The sequence below is a fragment of the Halichoeres trimaculatus genome, unplaced genomic scaffold (genome assembly GCF_033239565.1).
Source record: "Halichoeres trimaculatus isolate MK-OKI-2021-1 unplaced genomic scaffold, fHalTri1.1 fHalTri1_scaffold_14, whole genome shotgun sequence".
In the NCBI taxonomy this organism is placed as follows: Eukaryota; Metazoa; Chordata; class Actinopteri; order Labriformes; family Labridae; genus Halichoeres; species Halichoeres trimaculatus.
The window spans coordinates 30,104,209-30,131,220 of record NW_027437192.1 but is presented as its reverse complement, the minus strand read 5'-3'; the positions used below and the strand labels follow the sequence as shown (position 1 = coordinate 30,131,220).

At 40.8% G+C, this 27,012-nt stretch overlaps 1 protein-coding gene across 1 annotated transcript in view; it reads left to right on the top strand.

Annotated features, from left to right (window-relative positions):
* Window positions 1-6,640: 6,640 nt before the first annotated feature.
* The window catches only part of fam135b (family with sequence similarity 135 member B), an 80,893-nt gene continuing 60,521 nt past the window's right edge, over window positions 6,641-27,012 (top strand). The window contains exons 1-3 of the mRNA XM_074686878.1: window positions 6,641-6,815; window positions 20,675-20,771; window positions 26,600-26,679. Of these exons, the coding sequence (XP_074542979.1) occupies window positions 20,695-20,771; window positions 26,600-26,679 (157 nt within the window). The 5' untranslated portion in view covers window positions 6,641-6,815; window positions 20,675-20,694. The remainder of the gene's footprint in view (window positions 6,816-20,674; window positions 20,772-26,599; window positions 26,680-27,012) is intronic.

Sequence of the window (27,012 nt, the reverse complement as noted above, 5' to 3'; positions counted from 1 at the left end):
ATTAATTTTGTAGTGATGGTGGACACTGGAGCCTAACTGTCAGACAGAAAAAGGACAGAAGAGCAGAAGAAAGATCAACAGGAGAGATAGAGCACAAGGCTAAAGGGTAACACACTGTTACTGCTCATATCCATTCCAACCCACAGTCAGCAGTTATTCTGCAGTGGTCTGTTCAAATTTGAGAGTCTATCAATAAAATGAAGAGTGAGGTTACGTTAGCTCTGATTGGTAGATGACTGACAGAACATAACCAGGATTCACTAATGTTACACATTACAGACATGTCTTAGAGCACTGGGCTGTCAGTAGCACCACATATGGACAGCTACTGAACTACTGTACAAACTGACAGATAGCTTGTTGACAGCCTACAGATATGTTGTGGCAGCGGGCTGCCGATAGCACTGCGTAGAGCTGACTACTGACATACAGTACAAACTTACATTTGCTTGTTGTCACACTTCAAACAACAGCACTACATAACTGTACTGATAAACACCTTACTTTGTCACGTTGTATCCGGTAAAAAGTTGACTTGAACAAAGAAAAATTGTTCCAAAACAAACACACCCCTGATTAAAAGTCACTTTTTTATAACAGTGTGTGTGAGCCTCCGGGCCAGAAGGTGGCGAGGCAGTCCGATTAAATCAGATCCTTCTCAAAGCCTCTTTAAACATCTCTGTAACCTCTGAAACTCTGTGACCATGGCGCCATTAGTGACAGACTCATCAGATACTGACGTAATTTCAACCAGTTTCTTTACAGCATTTCTTGTGGTGGTTGTGACATTATTGTTCCCGACTCTGTGTCTGCGACATGGAGTGTCTTCGTTTCTGTGTATGCACACCTTTGTGCACACATCAGGATGTGACTCTGCTGTTAAGCGCAATACAGAGAACAGAGGACAATAGTGAACGCACAACCACGATGAGACAGAAATGACATTTCCTAGTGTAAATAAGATGAATAACATAAGGCTGTTTAGACTGTTCAATGATGTCACAATGTGCAACCGATCACTTTGTTCTTTTGGTACACGTGTGTGTCAGAGGGGAACCGCTGCTTTAACACATTTAAATTATGGGAAAGCATACCCTCTCTTTAAAAAACTTTTTTTTTTTATTTCATAAAACATTTCCTATAAAGTTGAACCTGAATTATTCAAACCTTTTTCTCTTCAAATACTGCATGACTTTCTCTAATTTCTCCACATCAGTGTGTCTCTGATTACTCAAGACATTTTCCTGCTAATTGAAAAAGCCACTGAACAGGGTGTACCCGCTGCTACCAATATTATCCTCTGAATCAAAATCGTTTAATTTTGTTAAGACACTGTGTGAAAATTGCTGCCCTTGCTTTGTGACCCTGCAAAGATTTTTGTCAGTTTGTTCGTCTTCTTCTCCACAGAGTACTGTATACACCGTCATCTGGGCTCTGACAGCCATCTGAAAAAGAAAAAAAAATCAATAGTGCTTCTCTCTTAATCAAGGGTGCTTGGATTTTATGGCAGAGTGCCATGAGGAAAAAAAACTGCAATTGACTTTGGGTTTTAAAGAGAAGGTGAACAGAAGAGGAAACTAAAAAAAGGTTTTAACACTGAACATCAGAGAGACAGAGTACTAAAAGAGACTGATGGGGAAAACTCATTTCCTGTTGTTGACAGCTGTTAAACATACAGTAACCAAGGACTCCAGCTTATGGACATTTTTATTCATGTGTAGTTGCATAATCCTCCCCTCCCCCTTATTTGACAAGAGCTTATTCTGTTTAAACAGGACAGATGGCATTTTAATTGCAGTACCTGACTGCTAGTGCCAGGAACAAATGAGACATCCACAGTAACTGGTTGTCTTTCATACTTTGCAGATATGCTGAGAATAAAATCCACGATACAGTGAAAAACAAATATTACATCTATTCCCTAAGCCTTGGTTTAAGTTTGACTCCCATCAGGAACAGACTGCATGGATGAACATGCATTTAATGCTCTGTGACTCATTTCACTTCGTCTTACTAATGTTTGATTTATGTCATGATTTGTAGTGAATAAATGTCACACCAATAAAAATGTGACTGCATCCTTGAGTATCAAAACCATTATTGTTATCATTATTATTATTATTATTATTATTATTATTATTATTATTATTATTATTATTATTATTATTATACTGGATGCATTTTTACTGTTTGGGTTTGAATATCTTGTTCTCCTCACTGCATCATTTACAGCAGCGGGTAGCCTTTAAAGGCTAAGATAAACTCACCATAATCAGCTTTTCAAGAGCAAGAGACATAGACTTAGCAACTGGCTGGTGGGAATAGCTATATATATATATATTTCCCTAACGAGCTAGTGGAAAAAAAAAAAAAAAAGAAAAAAAAACACAGCAGAATAACACGCTAATGGCTCCAAAGCAATGAACAGCTTGCATGGTGCCTGTGTGTTTATACACAGAACCAGTGCAGCACATGAAATGATATTCTGAACCTGTTGAGGAGAAAGTATTTTTCTCTTTTAGTATTTATTCCGTCCCTCTGGTGACCCAGTAGTATCTTTACATGATTAACAGCTCAAAACAAAAATCCCTGTTTTTCTCTCACGGGTGTTGAGTAAAACCCTTATTTCAGCCTCTGTCTGAAATGCTTTTTTTGAGCTGCTGTCTGTTTTACGCCAAAAATACACCAGATGCGTCTGCAGTCCTGCTCCACTCCATCGCGTTTTGACTGCGTTCATGACTGACAGACACCTGAAGTTGCAAGATCGAGGAGTTTTGGCGCTACCAACTCTATTAATAAGTCTCTCTTCATTCATGTTGGGTTGTAAAACCTCAAACCTGTTGACTCCTGGTCTGGCACTGCTTATTATGTCCATTTGTTGTCAAAGTTAAGCTAAATATGCTCTGGTTTTGATATGGTTTGTTTTATTTTGAAAGTCACTGGATGTTTTTAGGTAGTTTCCATGCACGACTTCCTGTCCTGCTTAATTCTTTCTACACTGAATTTATGCGTCACAGCTCTGGCATCTGGCAATAATAGGATGGTTACCTGTGACCTGCCAAACCAGCCACACAGACATACTTCAAAGAATGAATCCAGTGTAAATTGGCACATTGACTTGAATGGAAACCTATCTGATCCAGTGCCGTGACAGATTGGAAACACATCTGGTGTATTTTGGCCATGAGGCTCCCCACAAACTCTTCTAGTAGAAGGTGTGAAAGCCTATATTGATGTCTTTATTTGTGTAGCCAGAATAAATCATGACTATGTTCTTGATTTTCAATTGTAATGGTACTGATAAGTTATGAGCGGCTGATGTGGATTTTCATAGTATATGGTTATCAAAAGGACTGTTGGGAGGGTGTGTTTTAATTGGACTGCAATGGAACCTTTTGGCATGGATTCTCTCACACACTGTCGTGAAGACCTAACTCTTAACTAGGCTTTTGTTTCAGCAATGAATGGAGATCAGATTTTCTTTTTGACTCTTCTTTGTTCAAGAGAACTTTTTTATTATTTTTTTACTGAATACAATGCATAAACGAGGCAAGGTAAAATTCAACAAGTAAACACTGTCAGTTTGTAGGTAGTTTAGTAGCTGTTTATATCTAGCACAGCTGACAGCTTGGTGCTGTAAGACAAGTCTGTAACATGTAACATTAGTTAATCCTGGTTATGTCCTGCCAGTCATCTACCAATCAGAGCTAACGTAACCTCACTCTTCATTTTATTGATAGACTCTCAAGTTTGAACAGACCACTGCAGAATAACTGCTGACTGTAGGCTGGAGTCAACATAAGCACAAACAGTTTAGCTCCTGTGTTAGCCTTTAACTCGTGCTCTATCTCTCTCCTGTTTATCTTTCTTCTGCTCTTCTGTCCTTTTTCTGTCTGACAGTTAGGCTCCAGTGTCCACCATCACTACAAAATTAATCACAGAAATCGTTTTCACTACTAAACCAAATCATCCAGCGTGGTGTTGTCATGGAAACTTTGATGTGCCATAAATCAAGCCAAACAAACAAATCTAGAAGAGAAACTTTTTCAAGATCACTCAGAAAGTCCTCACAGGGACTTAAAGGAAAAAATTCCATATTTCACCATGCAAACAAAGAACCTCTGTAGCCCCCATCTAGTAATGCTGTATAATAAACCTTGCCCATCCAGCTATTATTTGTGCTCGTTTTGCCTCCCAAGGTTGCAGGGAGGCTCGAGCCTATCCCAGCTGACATATGGCGCAAGGTGAACATGTCACCTGCCTAGGAACCTCTCTGCTGTGAGGCCACAGCACCAGCCACTGTCCCACGGTGCAGCAGAAACTTTGGTGTGTGCATCGGGCACCATGGGTTATATATTTTAGCTTCTGTTGTGAAATTCCAAGTGAAACTGCCAGATGAAAAAGACAAGAAGTTATACCAGCATCTTGTAAGAAGTCCAGGTACACCATGTAATGAAGTTAGAAAGCTCTGACCACTCTCAGGAAACTTTTTTGTTATGCAGCGGAAAAATCTGTGTCAGCAGTATGCGGTTTTATCTCCTGCTAAATGCTTGAATGACAAAAAAAAAAAAAAAAAAAAAAAAACTAAACAGACACTAGTATCTCTGCTTTTTAAGGGCTTGTTTACTTTTGCGGGTCATGAAGAGATCAATCAATCAGTTCATCAATCTTTATTTACATAGCACAACATTATCTAAAGTGGCTTTATGATAACAGCAAGTCAAGACCTAATAATGTTTTATCATGAACAAAGACCCAACATGAAGACAAGATAGGAAGTCTGATTTCATCTGAACCCACAGAATAGAGAACTTTGTAGCATTCAGTAGGTCAAAGCGGTGAGAGATTTTTGATTTTTGCAGTTTATTAGAAATAAAAAAGTAGACATCACATTTTTTATATATGATGCCTCAAGCTTGGCTCACCTCTCTTTGCGCTATTTGGTATATTTCTCTTTGCAGCTGCTCTCAGCTCCATCAGGTTGAATGGGGAGCGCCAGTGCTCAGCCATCTTCAGATCTCTCCAGAGATGCTCAATCAGATTCAAGTCTGGGCTCTGGCTGGACCCCTCAAGGACCTTCACAGAGTTGTACTGAAGCCCCTCCTTTGATATCTTGGTTGTGGTCTTAGGGTCGTTGTCCAGATGAAAGATGAATCGTGGCCCCAGTCTGAGGTCCAAAGTTCTCTGGAGCAGGTTTTCATCCAGGATGTCTCTGTACATTTCTGCATTCATCTTTCCCTCAATCCTGACTGGTCTCCCAGTTCCTGCTGCTGAAAAACATCCCCACAGCATGATGCTGACACCACCATGCTTCACTGTAGGGATGGTATGGTCCAGGTGATGAGCGCTGCCTGGTTTCCTCCAAACATGACACCAAAGAGTTCAATCTTTGTCTCATCAGAGCAGAGAGTTTTCTTTCTCATGGACTCATAGCTGTCAAGTCTCCTGTTTTGGCCAGGAAACTACTGTGTTTTACCCCTTTTTCCCACCGCCCTCCCGTATTGATATTCTCTCATAAATCTTCCATTTTATAATATAATTTTATTGTATTATAATACTAAATAACATTCCTCTGTTTCTCCAAACTGAGCTTTGTCACTATCCTCGCGAGAAGCGCCACCTACCGCGATGATCACAACGACCATACACGTGCATATTCACCAAACGGAGCGTGATGTCATCGTTTCCACTGAAAAATGCCTGCCTGTGTTTACACAGCATTGGTGGCCAGAGATCATGAGAAAAAATCCACTCTGGGGGCCACTTTCAAAAGTTTGCATTTTAGATTGGATGAAATGCTGTTTCCCTGTAAACGTGAGGCCGAAATCCAACAATACTTTATGTTTCAAGCTGCAACCATTGTAGTGTAAACGGCCCCTCAGTTTAGATGGGGGTCCAGGTCCTGGTGGTTCTGAACTCCTTCCCTTCACAGATGATGCAGGCCACTGGACTCATTGGGACCTTCAAAGCAGCAGAAAAGTTTCTGGACCCTTCCCCAGATTTGTGCCTGGAGACATTTTATCAAATTTGGAAAAAAAAATCTAAAAACAGTTCTTAATTCCTTATTATGGGATGTTGTGTGTAGAATTTTTAGGAAACATAAGAACTTACTAAATTTCAGAAGAAGGCTGTAATACAATGTGAAAAAAGTTTTGCACTGTGAATACTTTCTGGATGCACCGCGGGGTGTCACTGAGACAAGTGTCTTTTTTTTGCATCTGTGTTTCCTTAAAGTCACGTGACACTGTTTCAAGTGCATCACTTCTTCTGCTGTTCTCAACACTCTCATCCTTTTGTTTCTCATGATAAAATGCGACTGCACGGTTCACTTCAGCTTTTAGGGGGCAGGGAGTGACGTCAGCTCGCACGCTGGACGCACATACTATAGTGCAGCAGCAGAACACACAACACACTCAAACACACACATACACGTATACAAACACAGTGGCAGGCTGCTGGATATAATTAATATTCCCTCTATGAAACTGACCACTGTCTTTCCGTATTGTCTGCAAAACGAGGGGCGGACCCTGGGGATGAAAACAAAGGCAGATTCCGCGACAGACGCTGCCGCACTTTCCCAAATTGAAATCCCCGTCAGGAGAGAGGGAGTGGGAGAGAGAGGTAGGGAGGGAATAGAGGGAGGGAGAGAGTGAGACAGAGAAGGGGGGACTGCAGAACATACAGGGTCTGGATGAATAACCATGGCAACAGCAGCAGCAGCCGGAGAAGCGCTGATATAAACATTACGCTTTACAGAGAGACGCCTGGACCAGAAGAAGCCTCTGCGGATATTATTCTTCATCAGTGCTAAGGTGAGACTCTCTTATTCCACGCGTGGCTCCCTGACTGCGCTTCAGTGGGAGGCTGTAGATGTGTGCATGTGCGTGGAACATGAGAGGATGGAGCTCGGTGTTAAAGGCAGCAGAGAGGTGCTACAGTGCAGACTGCTAACCCGGCGGAGCGATGTCAGAATACCGGCAAATGCAGCTTCATTCATTCATACAGCACAGCCTAGTGCTGTGGAGCAGCTGAGGGTCTTTGTCTGACATTAGCAGTCACTGGGCATTTGTCCTTGTGCAGAGAGATGGAAGCAAACATACTGATAAGTTCATAAAGAAAGGAGAAAGATGCATGGAATTGTAACATTTAGAAATAAGAGGTTGTTTCTGCATAAATCTAAATCACTGTATTGCTTCAGAGTGCAGAGTGTGCAGTTGTCTGAATTAGTCCTACAAAGCTGTCACACAGGAACAAAGCTCCTACTTTAAATAATAATAATTGTTTCCCAGCAGGTTGTGCGAAAGATAAAAACAGAAGTGAACAATAATACAAGGTTAAACAGATTACAGTTAATCAGATTGTTTGTCCTCTGCTGCAGCACGAGTTCAGGCCCTCATGTGACTGCCTGGTGTAAACATCTCATTCAGCAAACCACAAGACCGAGGTTTCAGAGCAGTAAACATGCACCTAGCTTATTCAACCAATCCTCCAGCAGCTCTCCTGCATGCATCACTTTACGCTCTGAACTTCACAACATTCACTCTAACAGCTCTCAAAATCATGCTAAAAGGACCTCGCAGTCACAAATATAGAATTTTCCAGCCTCTGACTTAATCTGCTTTTTGTGCACAGAAGTGCTCTGATGAAAAGAATCTCGTTTTCAGATATCAAGGACCTCCCCATCACATCCTCTCAAAGTCATACTCCAACTCGTTTAGCGTGATAACTCGGGCCACTCGGTCCCCTTCTCTCTTTTTTCTCTCTCTGCATTTGCAGGGATTTGGTATTGTAATTTCAACAACAGAGAGCGTGATACAGCTCTATGCAAGCAAGGTTTTAGCAAATGCCAGATTATAGCATCACATGACTGCTGGCTCAGTGCTTTCCTGTTAAGGCATTCTTTCATATCCAGTGTGTCAGTGCGTTTGACTCTAAATCAGTCACAGTGCACAGGAATGTGGTCGTCATACTGGATTTGCATACTCTTTAATGAAATACTCTTAAATGTGAGGCAGGAAACTCTCAGTGTTTGTGTTATTTATTCTTTCCCAGGTGCTGTGGCTTATCAGTCCTTTGTCACCTCTCCCTGTTGGTGACGCTCCTTTGTCTGTTTTGGTGTTCTGTCGAGGGAGTTGAATATTAATGAATAGAATAAAGGCTGAGATTAATTTCCATCCCTTTGAGCAGTGCACACACACACACAAACACACACACAGACTCACACTCTCACAGCACACACACACAGCTTTCAGTCATGGCACAAAATGATTCTGTGTAATATTCACACCTTTCGAGGATCAGCAAAATCTGCACATTGCACATTCAGTCCCTGTGATCATGTTGCCTCCTCATCCTCTCCTAAATGACTTGGAAGATGTCACTCAGCATTCCCACCTGAGCTGACACCACCAGAAAAAGCTGGAGGGGTGTCTGGCATCGGGGCAGCCAGGAGTTTTTTGCGGTTGAGGTTGAGGAATTAGTGTTGTTACAAAGTGCAGACCTCCGACAGGGCCAGCGTGTGTGGTGGCCTGCGTCAAACCGTAATAAGACAGCAGATGGCTGTTCTGTAATGATCAGTGCTTAATGATACTCGGTAAGTTGCAAATTAGGGAGGGATAGTTCGTAAAAGTGCACAAGCAGCAGTGATAAGCATCAGCTTGGCTACAGGTTCTGGAGAGGCACAGAAATGTAAGAGCTGCACAACATCACAGACAGAAGTCCAGGAAGCTGATGTGTGAGGGGTCTCATGTATGAGTTTCCCAGTGAAAGAGTTCTCGTTATAAACAGGGTTTAATCTGTGGTGCTGGATTTTGTTGTAAGACTAAAGCGTGTTTTTTAGGGAAAAAAAAGCAGAACAAAACAACAAAACCCTGAGGCTAATTGTGATTTGGGGTTTCAGTTCATTTTTTATTAAGCTAATCACAACCTTCGAAATGATAATAAAAAAACAGAGCCCTAACACTGGAAAGTTAGAAAAGCAGGCAGAAGTATGACACACTCTACTGTATTTACAATCTGAGCCAGGGGTCTGCGACCTTTACTATCAAAGGAGCCATTTTGTCTCATCTCACCTGGACTGATGTCATTCCAGAGCCACAAAAACTACTTCACTTTCACAACAAAGACAATATGGGGTATAACAATCTGCACACAGTTAAGATATATTGAAAAATCATCTAAACAAGAAGTTTCTAAATGTATGAAATTGTACAACTACAAAAAGAAGACTTGATTTCATAACATATATTGATAATGCCACTCACCTCATCTTTTTTGAGCCGTTTGATAATTTCCTGCCACATGTGAAGCATGAAAGAATGAAAATCTGTATTTTCTCCCAGATTTGTCTTTTCATTGCTTCAGTTTCATCCAGGGGTGCAAAACTTGAGGTTAGCCACATGTGTATGGAAAGTTGGAGATAAAATAGAGCAGTGGCAGGCTTTATTACTGGATGTGAATCATACTTAATTCAACAAAATTTTAAAACATTACTTTATTTAGTGTCAGTGTTGTCATCATAAATACCCTCTGTAAGAAAAATAGTAATTTGTTACATCAATTATATTTTTTGTAAGGTACAAGAAGCCACTGTAAAGGAGTCAAAGAGCCACAGGTTGCAGGCCCTGCTAATATATGTCAATAGTTTATCCTTTAAAATACATTAAGGTGCAAAACAATCAAAAATCAGTGCATCAGTCAGTATTAGTGTATCACCAAGTTATAAAAGATGTCATCTCAGAACACTACACTAAAAGAGCAAGTCTAGACCATACTCTCAGTTATATTATTTACAAAGGGCAAAAAAAAAAAAAAAAGATAATCTGCCATGTTACCTTGTCTGAATCTATCATAAACAAAGCATTTTGCAGCAAGTTACTGTAGAAAAGACAAACTTCCTGAAAGAGACAGAAACCCCAGCAGAACTGTGTCAGATTTGATACATGAGTTTAAAGACCTCTGTCTCATCAAAATGATAGTTTCCTCAAAGCCTGATGAACAAATAAAGGAATAAATAAATGAATAAATCTAAAGTATTCTACCCACTTGAGGATTATCATTCCACCGCTGGCAGCTGAAATTGTATTCTAGCCCTTTCCAAAAAATGGCTTTTCTCATAAATCACCTTCTTCTATTTTTTTTTTTTTCAGTGAAATGGTCGCTAATTTTTCAGTAGTTAAGGAAAAAATAACATCAAAATTTTACTTACTTTTTAGAATAAGTATCTTTTGCATTGAAAGAATGCAAACAAAAATAAATAAATAAATAAACGTTAATAATACTAAATTATTTACTGAATGTGATACTGAAAAATATATAAATAAAATAATAAAGAAATATTTTTTTGGATTTTGTTGAAAGGGTTAATTAACATCTTGGTTCAATGCTGGATGTTCAGACTAAACGTGCAGATTTTCAAACCTCTCTATGCTCATATGTTGTATGAATCCCTGAATCTGTGTGTAAACTGATCAGAACAGAAAATTAGCATGTAATCTTCACAAAACTTCCTTTGAGGAACCAGCCTCAAATACCAAATGGGCCAACCAATCAGAGTGAAGGGGGTTGGGGAACCTTAAAGCAACAGCGTTACAGACAGGGAGTAAAATAAAAGTGTTTTCCAAAACACCAGTGTGAGAAAAATAGGGATTGTGTTGAGTTGTTAATCATGTAAAGCTACTAGAGAGTTACTGAAGGGACAGAATAAAGACAAACAAAAGCACAACATCCCCTCTTTAAGTCCAGTTGGGGAGTTGCTTCACCCTTATCATCATCATCAGCAGCCTGATCTTCATCAAAGTAATTCAATGTTTCTCCCTCTGATGAATGACAGCTGTATGCCTTTGAAGCTGTGTGTGGGTGTTCTGGTCCAGGCCTCCCTGATGTGATTAAGTTAGTCGTAGACTTTCAGCAGAGGCTTAATATTAATGAGTAACGTCCATGTTTGAAACAGATTGTTTTGGTAGAGTTTAGATAAAGTGTGCGCTGTACAGTCTCTGGTCTACATGCAGGAGGAGGAAGAAGCCTTTTCTTTGAGTCTCTGAGACAAATAACCAGGATGTTGGCTTGAACGGAGGAAGCACTGATGCAGCCTCAGCTAGCTTAATCAACAGCAAGGAAAACAGGCTGTACACCGCCTCACAGGCTCCCATCAAATGACCTTTAATACACTCATGACACATCACTGCTTGCCTGCATTGTTACCCTGACACACACACGCACACACACGCACACACACGACGTGTCTTTCTTCTGTGTGATGAGTTTGTCAATGTGACATCACATGCAGAGTCAGCGAGACAAACAGCCATGTCACTTTCCCCTCTGCTGGCAGCAGCAGCTAAAGCTAATTCACCGCTGGAGAAGGTTAGCGACTCTCTCAGGACTGTGTGAACGCACGGCCGGCCTGTATGTTTATACCCTAAACACGGACACGGCTGCCTTCAAGTATAGGTTCAGGTTGTTCTGCAGATTTACGGCCCTTCTTCTCTCAGACTTGGCAACAATCCGCATAATTCATCTTGTCAGCATAAGTGAGGTGGATGGTAGACGAGACTGGTGCTCTGCCAATTGAAAAAGACACCTCAGGTTCGCCTGTTTTCAGTAATGAAATTGAGCTGTGGGGAAAGGGACCTTAAATGTATTCCTCTGCTCATGAAGTGAGAAATTGATTCTGATCTTTGATTAATCTGCACTTTTTTTTGTTTTTGCATACATAAGTGATAAAATCTCTCATCCACAGTTACCTCATCACTGATTCAAGGCGGCTGCATCACAAACAGAAAGTGCTGTTGTGTTTACTCTCTTTTTCTGTTTGAACTGATTTTTTTATTTTCCTTGTTAGTGATTCAAGCTGTTCTTATGAAGGATTATTGTTTCTCTCTCTCAATAACATAAAAGTAATCAGCACAGACCTGCTCCTAACCCTTTAAGGCCTGGCCTCTTTTTTGCTTCTCTGCAAGAAAAATGACATACCCAAATCACATCTTCGAGGTCTATTTGACACATTCCTGTCCCATAATAAAGGGAACACATGTAAATTTATTCAGAGGTGTCAGTATTGATCTTTATATCACTGGCTCAAAGTATCAACTCCAGTATTTTTCAGGCCTTTTGTTGCACAGCAACCTCAACCCCCAATTTGGAGATCTTAGGGTGTAAAGGGCTCATTTAATATGCATCAAGATGCTTAACATGAATGTATGCTCCGTATGCTGGGCCACTTAAGGAACTTCACTGAGTCGTACTGAAGCCACTCCTTTGATATTTTGGCTGGAGTCTTAGGGTCATTGTCCTGCTGAAAGATGAACCCAGTCTGAGCAGGTTTTCATCCAGGATGTCTCCGTACTTTGCTGCATTCATCTTTCCCTCAATCCTGACTGGTCTCCCAGTTCCTGCTGCTGAAAAACATCCCCACAGCATGATGCTGACACCACCATGCTTCACTGTAGGGATGCCGCATATCATCACTGATGTTCAGCACATTGGCATCAGCCTTTTTAAAATCAAAGCTGCACTTCTCTGCCTCTGTCACTTTTCTGTCTCTAGCATTGTTCCACCCACAGTACCATCTGATTGGTTCCACCCAGAGCCATTTTTTTCTTTAGAAAACTTTTTCTTACTCTAGAAAACTTTAGGGGGAGCTATTTACTTTTTCAAGTTTTCATTTAACTATATAAGACATGCTGTGGAGCCTGGGAGCTGTTTAATAAACATAGCATGAAGTCATTTAAATGAAGAAAAGTGTTGAAGTTTGTATTTTTCAAAAAAAATTGACACTTTTCTGCAAATGAATATCAGCTCCAAAAGGGTTGCATTAACTGATTACTGTCTGTCTTAGACAGCCTTTTTTAAGCAGTGATGGGAAAATCTCAAGGTTGCCCGTCATTTTGATTGGATTGGATTGGATTGGATCAGGAACCTTGAGAGTGATCCAGTTCATCACTTTCATTGTCACACAACCATTCGTTAATCACATACAGCACCTGCAGATGACCCCCTGTCCAGTTGGTGGCGAGCGTGCATAACTAATTAGGTATTAAGTTGACATGTTGTTGTCACAGGTTGTTGCTCATTTGGTGCTTAAAGGGCAACTCCGTTTTTTTTGACACCTGGTCCTTATTTATAGGTGTGTGCATGCTCATATACTCACTCAGACAAACATCGTGCAGCTCGGAGTCCTTCACAAGTTACTTAGATCCAACTGATTTTAGCCGCATTAAGCGGGGGCCACGGCAAGGGAGCTTCAGCGCTGGACATTACCTCTGCAAAATCGCTCATTTCGGCTATATTTTTTCATCCATCGCCAGTGTTATCACAAACACACTCCTCTTCTGTTGCCATAGGCCAACACTGTCCACAAGTGCACCACCAGTTTGCATTGAGTCGTGGACGTGCTCCTGTTTGTTGCCAGCTCTTTGTCTCTCTCCCTCTGCATCCTTCTTTCATGGAGCTCCTCGTCCGTGTACTCAGGCTCAAACCGGTACGGACAACCGTCAAACGTTTGTTTACCAGGTCAGCTCTGGGTCAGCTGACCCACCTGAAGATGGTAGACAAGCTGACTTTATGATAACACTGGCGATGGATGAAAAAATATAGCCAAAATGAGCGATTTTGCAGAGATCAAGCTCCCTTGCCGTGGCCCCCGCTGAGTGCGGCTAAAATCAGCTGGATCTAAATAACTTCTGAAGGACTCCGAGCTGCACAATGTTTGTCTGAGTGAGTATATGAGCATGCACACACCTATAAATAAGGTCCAGGTGTCAAAAAAACTTGAGTTGCCCTTTAAGATCTATAGAGATGATGCATTGGGGTGCCTTGGTGACATGCTCCAGGATTTCCTCCAAATGAGGCGGGTTCTAGCACGATCTAAAAACCTGTCTTTTTGAAAGTTGCGCCAACTGTTCATTACTTCACTGAGTGAAATGTTTCCAGACTTTGAAATGCTGACTGAAGTAATGAATACAAGAAATGACTGCATACAAAAAAATAAAAAGATGGCAAAAAACTTGAATTGAAACTTCTCTTGAAAACAGTTCAGATTTTTTTCAGTTTAATTCAAAAAAGCACTTTCCACCTGCTGTGGGAGTGATTTTTTTTTAAACTTCACAAAGCTTTCGACAGCAGGGTGGGTATTTTTATTCTTATTTCCTATTATTAGTCTATTTTCTTAGTTAATATTTTCTCTTTCTACCCACTGAGCAACATATTTACCCTGCATAGTTAATGTTACAAGTTGCATTTGAGTTGCTTTTGTGATGACATGCTATAATATTCAATTCATAACCAGTTGGTCTCATCATCATCATCACAGAATTTTTTCATCAAAGGATCATTGTTCATTATGACAAAATGTTTACGCCCCGTCTATCAAATGACAGAAAGTAAAATATCTAGCACAACGTCTGGCTCCAAATCTGGATTATTGGCCTTCTTGACTTATTTTTAGTGGTATCCGTATTGGCCGTGAAAGAAACATATTGGCCTTCTCTGGTGAAAAACAAAACCAAGTTGATCTCAGGCCACAGAGCATTAAAATGATCCCACTCTAAAGAAATTTAATGCACATTCACATTGGCAACATTTCAGCTTTTCTGCACATAAACCTGCTTTTTAATCCTTGATGTCTGAGAGCACTGGGGGAAAAAAAAGCAGACATATAGACTTAATACTCCACAGAGTTCAGAGAAAATGGCAAACTGAGCTGTCACCAACAAACACCGACAGTGTGTACAGCAAAGTGTATCAAATAACCCCTCATTGAATGCTTTGAAATATAATCCTTGCATGTGTGTGATGCTCGGTTAGTCCTCCTGTAAATGTTGTATAAACTGACACAGAGAATTCAGGGGAGATGCACACACAAGTGTCAAAACAGAAACCGAGACGGTGCTGTAAAATAAAACTTTAAAAGCTGCATCATCTCTGTGGTAAGCACTTAATTTCTCTGGCTGAAAGCCTTGTACGGTGTGGGTACATTTTCTTTAAGCAGGGAAAATGTACTCTGACAGGCTGGTTTCATTACACCACAGCTCTGGCACTGGGGTATCGTGAGACATTAAATTCACTGTAACTAAAATGCAAAGCTTCCCGCTAATTAAAGTTTGTTTCAGTTTGCAGACATCCTGTGAAAACCACTGATGTTCCCGCCATGGCAACACAAAGTAGCAGCTTTAATCTTTTTCTTTTTTATTAGCGACTGACCAGCTCGTCGCTGCCTCATTAGCTGCTGTGGCCGTGCCTTTTAAGCAGAGCGTTCTTGCATGTGTGGTTTGAGATTAAAAAGAGAGCAGAAAGCATTTTAATTCAAAGAAATCCCTGAAAGAGGGGGCTTTCATTTCAGACAGTGGGGGAAAAAAAGCTCCAGCGCTTCTCCTCAGCCGCAAACAACGCTGTAACTGGCAGGTTTGATTGGCTGCAGCTAGCAAGCTAATGGAGCTAACATGTTCTGTAAATTGGTTAAATCGTTAACCAAAAAAAATGTTAATGCTTTAAAGCTGGCTCCAGAATCTTGTCAAAGTTGCCTCTCATGTGTTTTCATATTAAACCATTAAAGTGAGACATATGTTGGCTCCATGAGTATGTTGAGGAAAAACTCAGTATCTGGCTCCTGTGCTGCTTTGATAGGACTGTTTGGCTACTACATTTAGTTTTTAGATCCTTTATCCTCAAGTGTGGGCCAAGTGAAGAAAAACTGTGTTTTTTATCTTGAATCTGTGAAAGTGTTTACACCACGTGTGTGTGTACGTGTGTGTTTTATGGTACAGTGGGACACAGTTCAGAGTTTGGGGGCAATAAGATTATAAAAGTACCTGAGCTGTGTTTTTATTGACTGGGGTTATGGCAGTTATACCGACTGTGCAAGAGGCCACTGATCCAAGGTGAGCAAGCAGAAAGTAATCTTTGGAAAAGACACGGCGAGGTCCCTTCTTACCTCAGGTTTTCTACCACTGATTTGAAAGTGTGTGAAAGGCATTTTGATGCCTTGGGTGATGTCTGTGATTGGGTTGATATTAAAATGACTGACACAGTTATAAACCCCAACAGTTCAACAATGCATCTGTCATTTTCAGTTTTCGTAGGCTAAAAAAAATCTCTTAAACGGGTGTATTGAGCTTATTTTATTTTTTATTCTGTCCCTCTAGCTTTACATGATTTACAGCTCTGAAAAAATCTAACCTATTTTTTCTCACACAGATGTTTTACTGTTCAGCTCCATCACTGCACAGGATCAGATAGGTTTCTATTCAAGTCAATGTGTCAGTCACACTGGATCTGCTCTGTTACAGCCCGACTGTGTCCCTGCTCCTGCAAGTCTGAGCCTTCTGGATCATATTTGCAAGCCCACTGGTTTTGTGCAATTTGCTCAGAGTGAATTGAGAGGGACAGAGAATTGTGCATTTAAGTAAAGGAACGCTAAGTGACTTTCAAAATAATACAAACCGTGTGAGAACCAGATTGTATTTAACTTGACTCAACAGCAAATAAATATAATGAATCATTATATATATATATTTTTTTTTTTAAATCTTAATTTTTTTTATTTTTTTTATTTTATTTTGTTTTACTGTGTTTTATTTTATTGTATTTATTTATTTTATTATTATTATTATTATTATTATTATTATTATTATTATTATTATTATTTATTTATTTATTTTTTATTATTAGTAGTATTTTTTTTGGGGGGGGGGGGGGGGGGGGGCATTTTCAACAGAAAATTTCTGTTTAGTCTTATCATGAGCCACATTCACCAGTCCAGATAAATATCTTATTTAAAGTTATTTGAAGACAAGATGAGATCTAAATTGCTTGCAACAAGAAAAAAAAATCTGCCAGTGGAACAAGAAAAAAGGTTTCCAGTATTTAGACTTTATTCCAGTTGCGAGTAAATTTTCAAGCATTTTTTTCATCAATTGGCAGATTTTATTGGCCCGTTACAAGAAATACAGACCTACTTTTTTTAGATTAAATTACTTGAAACCAAACTTGAAATAAGACAAAAACACTTGATAAGATTTCAGTTTATAGCAGTGTTTAACTGTGTCTGTCTGGTGTTCCTGTTACATGCCAGACTGAGTGTGCAGCCGGTGTGAATGAGGTCAACAAGCAGCAGAAAAGAGTCGGATGGATCTGCCTCTACATTTTAGCCGCTGTCTCTTTAAGGCCTCTTGTCTAACAAGCCCCTTCCCTCTGATTGGCCAGGACTTGGAGGTTTCAGGCCCTTCCAATGTGTCTTCAATTAGTGAGGAGATGTAGTAATCTCATTATTTCAGCAAGACACTTGAAGATCTAATGCATTTTTTATAGATGAGAGTGGGATTTTTTCAACATATGAATATGTAGAGGATTGAAAATCTGTTCATTTAGTCTAAACATCCAGCATTTTTACTTGGATAACATACTACCCCCTCTTTGGGGAGGAATCTGTGCTTTCTAAAATAATGTATTTATGCAATAAAAAGGAATAAAAAGTTTATTAAAAAGGAAAACTGAGCTTCACTCAGTGAAGGAGGTGGAGATGCATCTGAAACAATATCAGCCGACATGTGGGCGGAATTAACATAAAACTTAACATTTTTATTCATAGCACTGTCTTGAAACAATACACTGCTGTGTTTTAATAAATCACATTAAGCCTAATGTCATTTTTTAACAGGCAAGTCAAAATAACAGTGTTTGAGTTGACATTCTTAAAGGATGAAAACACAAAACATAAACCAGCAGCAAAACATAGAGCACAACAAAATAAAACAGAGTATAGTCTAGACCTGCTCCTGTTTGAAGAGTCTTGAGATTATATCTGTCGTACATACATAATAAATACATACTTAAATAGAGCCTGACTGACAGACAGTGGGTGTTTTCTGCCAAAGCCGATACTCTGTTGCTCTCCGTTGTCATCAACTTGACCAAAATGTTTTTTACTGATTGATTTGACATACCGTAATGGGGTTGTTCCTGGCTTTGATATTCACAAACCATAAGTATGACATCAGTGGTGTCATCAGTCAGGTGGTAGGTGATTTTCAACCACAGGTTAATACATTAAAAGCAGGGTTGCAAAGGGGTGGAAAATTACAAGAAACTTTCAATGTGAAGTTAAACTTGTTTCATCAGAACTTACCTGACTGTATGTCGTCCTTAGTTGGTGTCTTTTATGATCTTGTGCTGTGAGCATCATGCACAGTGCATGAAGGGAGTGTGGGCTCCCTGCAGTCCGCAAAGTGCTGCTATGTGGTCGAGAAACAGTATAGACATTCAAACTTGCAATAAATAGGATTTTCTTAGCTAAAGTTTTGTGTTAATATACTTACCCTAGCTACATTTTAGTTTGTCATTATTAATTCCCAATTTACTCCCATAAATTCCTGTTTATTCACATAAATTTCCATGGAAAGATTTTGACTTTGGTACCTTTGAGCCAGGGTTAGAGTTGGGACTGAAGGCCCATTTCTACTCCCTTTACTTATTAAAAATGTATCAGCAAACGTCCTTCGCGTTGTCATTACAGTTAAACAGTACATCCATTGGGGGGGTCAGCCCAGAGTCAAAATTTTGTGACAACAAAACTCAAAAACAAGCATGGCGACTGTGGATAAGATAATAATAATGTACCACCTGCATAGAAGGCAAAAACGGAGGCAGCGTTGTTGCAGATAGTGGTTGGTGAGGCAGTTTCGTGTCTCACTAAGCTTTGTAATGGTTAGTAACAGCAACACTGCCCCCACGGTTTCCAGTGTTACTGCCATGTTTGGTCTGTGTCTGTGAGCTTCATGGAACCGTGTAGAAAAACCAAGCGGCAACCTCCGATTTAATATGAGACAATGCTGAAGTGCTAGAGCCTGCTGTTTCTCGAGCGTCGGCTTGAAGCTGGCTCTGGAAGTACAGGAAGTCACATACACACCAGGCCAAAAAAAGCTGTTTTCAAAGCAGAAAGTAACCTATTTACAGCCTGGTTCAAAAAACGTCTCGTGTCTGAGTCGCTAGTTTCACCCATAGACTGTATAAGACATGGACGTAGTCTCGCCGACGTCACCCATCTGTTTCTGAAACAGAAAATGAAGCACATTGGCTATAGTGGCCATATTGGTAGTGGCAAGGGCTTCGCCTACAGCCATAGGGCACCAGCCGTCACGTGACCCTCAGCTGTGGCTCTTATTGGGGGAGCTCACAATCTTAATATCCCCTGAACGGCCGAGTTAGAAAAAAAAAACACCCTGCACAGTGTGTAATGATAGTAAAATCAGCGACTCAGACAGGAGACGTTTTTTGAACCAGGCTGTAAATAGGTTAATTTCTGCTTTGAAAATGGCTTTTTTTGGCTTGGTGTGTATGTGACTTCCGCTACTTCCGGAGCCAGTCTCAAGCGAACGCTCGACAAACAACAGATTTTAGCACTTCCGCATTGTCTCATATTCTGAGACTGGAGGTTGCCGCTTGGTTTTACCGTGGGGATACACTGTATGGGGGGGGTAATTTTTTTTTTCTAACTCAGCAGTTCAGAGGATGTTAAGATCACGAGCTTGCCCAAGCAGAGGCAAGGGTCAGGAGGGTCACGTGACTGACAAGCGCCCTATAGTTGTACGCAAAGTCCTTGCAACTATCAACATGGCCGCTATAGCTGATGTGCTCAATTTTCTGTTTCAGAAACAGACGGGTGACGTCAAGGAGACTACGTCCATGTTTTATACAGTCTATGAGACATACAGACAAAATAAATGCAGAGCACTGGTAGAAGGCTCCGTCCGTATCACTATCCATACGTACGTAACATTGAGCATAAATGGGCCTTTAGGTTGGGGTTAGGGTAAGAGTAGGATCTTGTTTTTATTTCATACAGTTAACAAACAAATCCCTGATATATTTCCTGCTTTTTCATAATGATAAAAGGCATACAAAGTTATATCGGGGATGATACATGTTGGCATTACTGTACAGTATCTATAACCTAGAGGGGAGATTTCGAATGGGATATGGAGCATAAGCTGATGTGAGGTAGTTCTTGAATTTTCTTTTAAAATAGGAAACAATCCTGCTTAGTGGACCAATCACAGGGCTTGCATTTGAGGCGTAGTTAGATTTGAGAGGAGCATAGGCTGTGTGGTGGATTCAAAGTTTTAATCCAGTCTTAACTGTTCCATAACGATGACTAATGAACAGCTGACTCCTTAATGTTGTGTTGTAGATTTTAGATTTGATCACACATTTCCTAAAGGCAATACAAGAGTTATGGAGTGAGGTGAAGTGTGACACAGTAATTACGGTAATCTGTTTCAAACAATGGTTTACAGGCTCATGAACTACTAATATTTGCTATCAAGCCTGAAAAAGCTCAATCGGTTGACTCCTGTTGGTTGAACTTTATTATTTGATACAGTTTCCAAAACAGTTTTCAGCACCACCTGTCATGCTTCTATTCTGAAATGCTCCTGGATAAAATGATGGCGCTCATATTTACATTATTTACCCAAACATTCATGCCACTGTTTATTTTCAGACCAAGGTGCATGTCTGGGTGTTATTCAGTCCTCTCGCCTCAGTAACCAGGATGAGTCACATCACCTTCACAAACAGAGGAGATATCTGTGTGATATTAAGACTGAGAAATGTCATCATTTGTCTTATTTGCCTCATTTGTCTGGTACGTACTGAATGTCTTCTCTCTTGACAGGTGATGACTGGGATCATATCATGTCTGAAGTACAGGGAACATTGGATTTTTCTGTAGAGTTGCACAAGTTTCACAATGTGGATCTCTTTCAAAGAGGGTAAGTAATTATCCGTGCAGAAAAAACATTTCCAAAGACATGATGTTTGTGAGTACGAGCCGGCTCCACAGATGGTGGCCCAGCATGAACATATTCACATCGCCTGCTGACAAGGGTTCCACACATTTGAGCATTTGTCAAAAGTTGATGCTTCTTTAAAACATTTTGAATGTGATGAAAAAACTGGATGAAAAAAATATTAATTTAGAATTAGATATATGAAATCACTCTATCATCTGAAGGAGGTGTCCAAACTGTCCCAATTTGGCTCTGAGAAACTGGCTCATGTTTAAATCTCCAGATTAGACCACGACATCGCCCTCTTAGCTGGACTTCCCAAAAGCCAGTGAGTAGACTGCAGCTCATCCAAGCACTCCTGCCAGAGTGTTAGCGAGGACACGAAGAAGAAGGCATAAGACACCAGTTGGAAAAACCTCCCTACGCTGCAAATTCAGTACTGGATTGGGTTAGAAACATTGCTCACAGTGTACAGAGCTTTGACTGGTATGACACTCAGGGTCTTCTAAATCCACCCGACACCAAAACAGGTGAAGCTGCATTAAGTCAAGAAAGTGTTTGGTGACATGAGCTGCCTGCTGACTGGAGGTCTGAGGGAACTTTAAGATCTCTACAGAGCAAAAATACAGTATTTTATGTAGCCTATGTTGAAGTGTTGAAAACTGCAGCTCTTCAAGTGTCCACTTGAGGCTGGCTGCAGAAATACCAGAAACCACATCCACCCCAAAACAAAAAAGCTGATTTTTACAGCATATGAAGACATGTTTCCAGTCTTTTTTTATTTATTTTTTTTTTTTTAAGTTTCAGTCTGAAAATCTTATTTCTTCATCAACACCCACTTCATACCTCAGCTTAATCCATAAGTCTTTGTGCATGTATTGAAAGAAAATGGTAACACACTGTTCAATTATTGTATTTAACTTCAACAGGATAACAAGCTGTCATATGGGGTTCCTCAATGACCCAAGGTCGGTTTTTATCCCCAGTCATGATCGTATACATTTGAGAAATAAGAGCCGCCTTGTTGGCCTTTAATTGGGTTGGGACATATTCTTTGGGTTACTATAGAGTCCTTGCCAACCCTATAGCCATTGGCTTGGGCTCTTATAACAAATGGCACACAAAAATAAAAATAAAAATATAAAATAAAAAAAAATAAAAAGCAGCAAATGCATTGATCCAGGACATTATTTCGATGATTTTGGTATAAATTGCATGATATGATAAAATAAGATTATCCATCAATTTTCCCACAACAGGGGAATTCACTGAGTTACAGCAGCGAAGAACCAATACTATACAAGTTTGAAATGTGCCCAGACTGATAACATAACATGTTGTCCATCAGAGAAGACAGCTTGGCCATCATTTTCCTGCCAGCCTCCACCTCCACAGTGTCCACAGGGTCCATAGAGCAGCCCGGGCTTGAGCTGACCTTCCTAACCAATCTGTTTAGTCTTGCTCCCCTTTGCCCTGTCTGGCCACTGAAGGTGAAACCCTTCCAATGTGGCTTTCATGTCTGGTGTTAGCTTCTTTAGCCATGTCTCTGTGAATAGCATGATGCTTCTCTGCTGGTATTCCCTCTGTTGCTGGGTTAGCACAGCTAGCTTGTCCATCTTGTTGGAGATAGATCTTACATTCCCTGTGATGGATGGAAGAACAGGTAGATGTCATCTCATCGTAGCCTACACTGCAGCTCCAGGACGTCATCCTTGCCTCCTTCTCCTTAGCTTGCAGGTAACATTTAGTCCAGCACCAGCTAGCATCGACATGCTACTGGCTGCTGATAGCTAATCTTGTGTGTAAATAATGTCACCGTGCCTTACACATAGGATTCTTGGGCACACAGGAAAAAACACCGAGTGAAACATAACCAGTTTGGTGTTCATGGAGCAGCAGCGCTGAGCAACTGATTTTTATGATGAAGGGATGCTAGTTGTGTCAGGTACTTTGCCCCATGAGCCAGCTAGCCGCCCATTTATGCCACAGGATCAGTGGAGGATCAGAGTAAATGGAAATGAATCTGCTTTTTAGAGCAGGCCGACCTATGGATGGTAACATCTGACCCAGAACAGAAACACCAAATGTGACACTGGCTGTACTGATTCATAATCAGTGGAAGTAAAAGGTTAACATAAACAGTTTACGTCACCGGTGCCATCAAGTTTTTTCGGAACAGACAGGGTCATGTTTATCCTGCTCTGATGTGTCTGCAGGAAGATTAAAACCTCTCAGTATGGGGGCCTCTCTGATTCGCTGAAACACCGGCTTTATCAAAATGATTTCTCCACTCTAGATGGGACGGGTTAAAGCTTTATCATGGTAATCCCCTCAGCTGAGTGCACTGTAATATGTCTGTGTTTACGGGTGTCCACAGAGCTTCAGATTGCAGCAGATATCTGATGAGGACACCAAATATACTCTGATCCTTTTGTAAAGATGATACACTCTATAAAAAAGTGGGCCAGTAAATATAAAGCAGGGTGAAATCAACAAAAACCTCCCTACCCCCACACAGCTGCACACTTTGTCACAAACTGATTACATTAAAATACATGTTAAATTGCTATTTGATTGGTAAAGGGGGCAGAGGCAATAAACATGATACTTTAGCTCTTTGCTAATGAGGGAAAAATTAGAGTAGCTAAATGAAAACACAGCTGCATCACATTACTTCATTTTTCTAGCTAAATTGTTTTTTTCTTTTAATTTAAATCATCCTCCAAGAATAAGAAATGTGGCTGCTAGCTGCCTGTTAGTCGCTTTGAACTCTTGGAGTATTAAGAAATATCCCACATGTATGGGGATCTCCGCTGTAAGGGCGATTGCATTAGCTCCTGAACACTTCCTGGCCACTGACTCGACCTCTCTGACCCTGTGAACAGCTGTTATTTATTTATCAACCTTCAAAACCTCTCCTGTGCTCCTCTCAGCCGAGCCTCCGTCTCCAGAAGCTCTGTCGCTAAAGGACTGATGTGATGGCTGTGCTCACGGCCACGCTTCGCTCTCCCAGACTGCCAATGTGTCCCCGGAGAGCTGAGATGTTCTTTTACACAAAGCTGGGTCGACTTGAACTGACAAAGTGACCTTTTCAAAGACATGTTTTTCTTTTGCTGCCTGTCGTCTGACGTATCACAGAAAAAGTTTTTTGATATCAGTTGGACTGTTTAATGTTGTGTTACAATTCATGCATTCTGTTCTGCTATTGTTTCTCACAGTTCTAACAACCATCACTCATATCCTGACATGGATCTAAAGGAATTTTTCATCGCCTCAAATTTGAAAACATTGTCGGCAGTCTCATCATATCACACAGCGCAGAGACGCATTATTATTTCTGTTTCATCGTTTATAACCATTTATAAGTCTTCTTTAAATAATTGAGCCACACTTGTCCAGTCCATTTGTTTCACACGGCATTGCCAACCTCTGAGCCATGTCAAAAAGAACAAGACTTTTTTATGTTTGATCTGTTAGATTAAGAAATAATGGATTGTTTTTCTTCCAACTAAAGATAAAAAGCAAATGCAGCAGGAACATAGACTGTTCAAGGAATGGACAGTGTGGCTGTGCCTTTTAGCGTGGTATGGTTATGAAGCCAAAATACCCCCATCAGAGGCAACGCCATCTTGCAGGCCAAGTCTGCGGAGTAGAGAATCTGTGTGGAACCCCTTTAAAAAAAGTAAAAGGAAAGAAATAAAGAAAAAAATGTTTTATTCCTCTATTTCTGAAGTATAATCACTTCTTGGCCCTTTGTCTGATGTATCTTACTAAAAAAAAACAACAAAAAGAAAAAAAAAAAACATACACAGGCACAGCAGCTGTCAGCCATCATGAAACATGAAGTAAAGTCAAGTTTGAACGTTCAATAACTAATGAAAAAGAAACTTTTAAGAGAAAAGAGGACTTGAACATAATGCATCCAAAAAATTAACTCGTATTAGCATGGTTAACGGATGTGAGAAACATTTTGATGAGGTTCGTTTGTTTGTTTTCCACTGCTTATCTGGTCCGGGTTGCAGGGGCAGCAGTGCTATCAGCAAAGACCAGTGGCCCCTGTCTCTGGCCACTTCCACCAGCTCCTCTGGGGGGATACCAAGGCATTACCAGGCCAGCAGAGAGACATAATCTCTCCACCCTGTTCTGGGTCTACCCCCTGTCAGGGTCTCCTCCCAGTTGGACATGTCCAGAACACTTCCCCAGGGAGGTGTCCAGGAGGCAGCCTCACCAGATGCCCGAACCACCTCATCTGGTTCCTCTCGATACGGAGGAGCAGCGGCTCTACCACAAGTCTCTCAGGGATGTCTGAGCTACAAACCCTATCTCTAAGGCTGAGCCCAGATACCTTGCGGGGATACTCATTTCAGCCGCTCGTATCTGCAATCTTGTTCTTTTGGTCACTACCCACAGCTCGTGGCCATAGGTGAGGGTTGGAACATAGATTGAGCGGTAAATTGAGAGCCTTACCTTCTGACTCAGCTCTCTCTTCACCACAACAGACCAGTATAGCGTCTGCATCATTGCCATCGCTGCCCCGATCCGTCTGTTAATCTTGCTCCTTTTTCCCTTCACTTGGGGCAAAGACTCTCTCCCAACCTGGAGTGGGCAGTCCACCCTTTTCCGACTGAGAACCATGGCCTCAGACTTAGAGGTGCTGATCTTCATCTCAGCTGCTTCACACTCGGCTGCAAACCACCCCAGTGCGGGCTGGAGTTCAGTGTTCAATGAGGCCAACAGGACCACATCGTCTGCAAAAAGCAGAGACGGGATCCTGAGACCCCCAAACCTGACTCCCTCCGCCACTGGACTATGCTTGAAATCCTGTCTATAAAAGTAATTAACAGAATCGGTGACAAAGGGCAGCCTTGGCGGACTCCAGCCCTGACCGGGAACAAGTTTGACTTACTGTTGGCAATAGGGACCAAGCTCTCACTCTGGAAATACAGAGGCTGGACAGCAAAAAGAAAAAAATCTACTAGGTTTATTTTTTAAAGTTTGACCACAGCCCATCTGGAATGACTGGAGAGCCAAAGTTTTTTACCCTAACTGCAGCCAGCCACCAGAGGGAGCAGTTTTTGTGATGACCTCACATCAGAGGTGTATGAAGTACTTGAGAGCCATACTTGAGTAAAAGTAATGATATCTCACTTGAAATCTACTCCTGTAAAAGTGAAAGTCAACCAGTAAAAAATTACCAGAGCAAAAGTCTTAAAGTAGCTCAAATTAAAAGTACTTAAGTACCAAAAGTAAAAGTATTATCTCCCCTATCTCTCCTTCGCCTCTTGCCTCTTTCGCACCTTGCTCACTGGCGACACATTGGCAGTCTGGAAAAGCAACAAGGAGTGTTTAAGTGGGACAATGTGTGACACATTACCCTCATGCTGAAACACAGATATTTAAACAAGGTCCACCTTACACTAAAACATAAACAGTTCTATTTAGACCAAGCTTATAAATATGAATAACACCAATTTGATTTGGTTTGATGGCACATATTATGCACATTTGTGTAATTATCATTTGCATTTTTAATGAACTTTATGTAATTAATAAGACAAATAGATGCATCGGTCACAGAAAAATGAAACTCATAAAAACTTTAAAAAAAATCTGCTTATAACAATTCAAATTGTTTTCAATTTGTTCTCAGTTTATATGTATGTGGTGTATAAGACCAGCACATGTATAGTTTTATCATTAGCATTGAAAGTTTCTTCACAGCTCCAGGCAGAGCCAGCAAGCAGAATTATTTTGCCCTGACAGCGTGTCGGTGAATTCAATGACTGTCTTGTTTGTATCCTCTCTGTCAGGTTCTATCAGGTGCGAGTAGGGTTGAAGGTCTCACCTCGAGTGCCCCACAGGTTGATCGCAACTACACAAGACAACACAGGTAAGAGGAAGTCGTGTTTAATGAACCTAATTATGCAAACTAACACGCGTAATGTTTCCAGACATCACATTAGTTTCACCACACTAACCTCAGTCCCAAAGCTCCCAATTTGCTATTTCTGTTCTGTGTGGTTGTAGTTTGCTGGATGATCCTCAGGCTGATGCTGCAAACACTAAAAGCTCTTAAGCATGTGTGGAGTTGAAGCACGCAGGGCTCATGTTCAGACAGATTACCAGTCGTTGGTTGGGTCCAGAAATGTAAAAAGCTCCCCATCTCTCAAACTTTCTGCCTTTGTGTTTCTGTGTTGTCGGCTTTAAATATTGACAAATTATG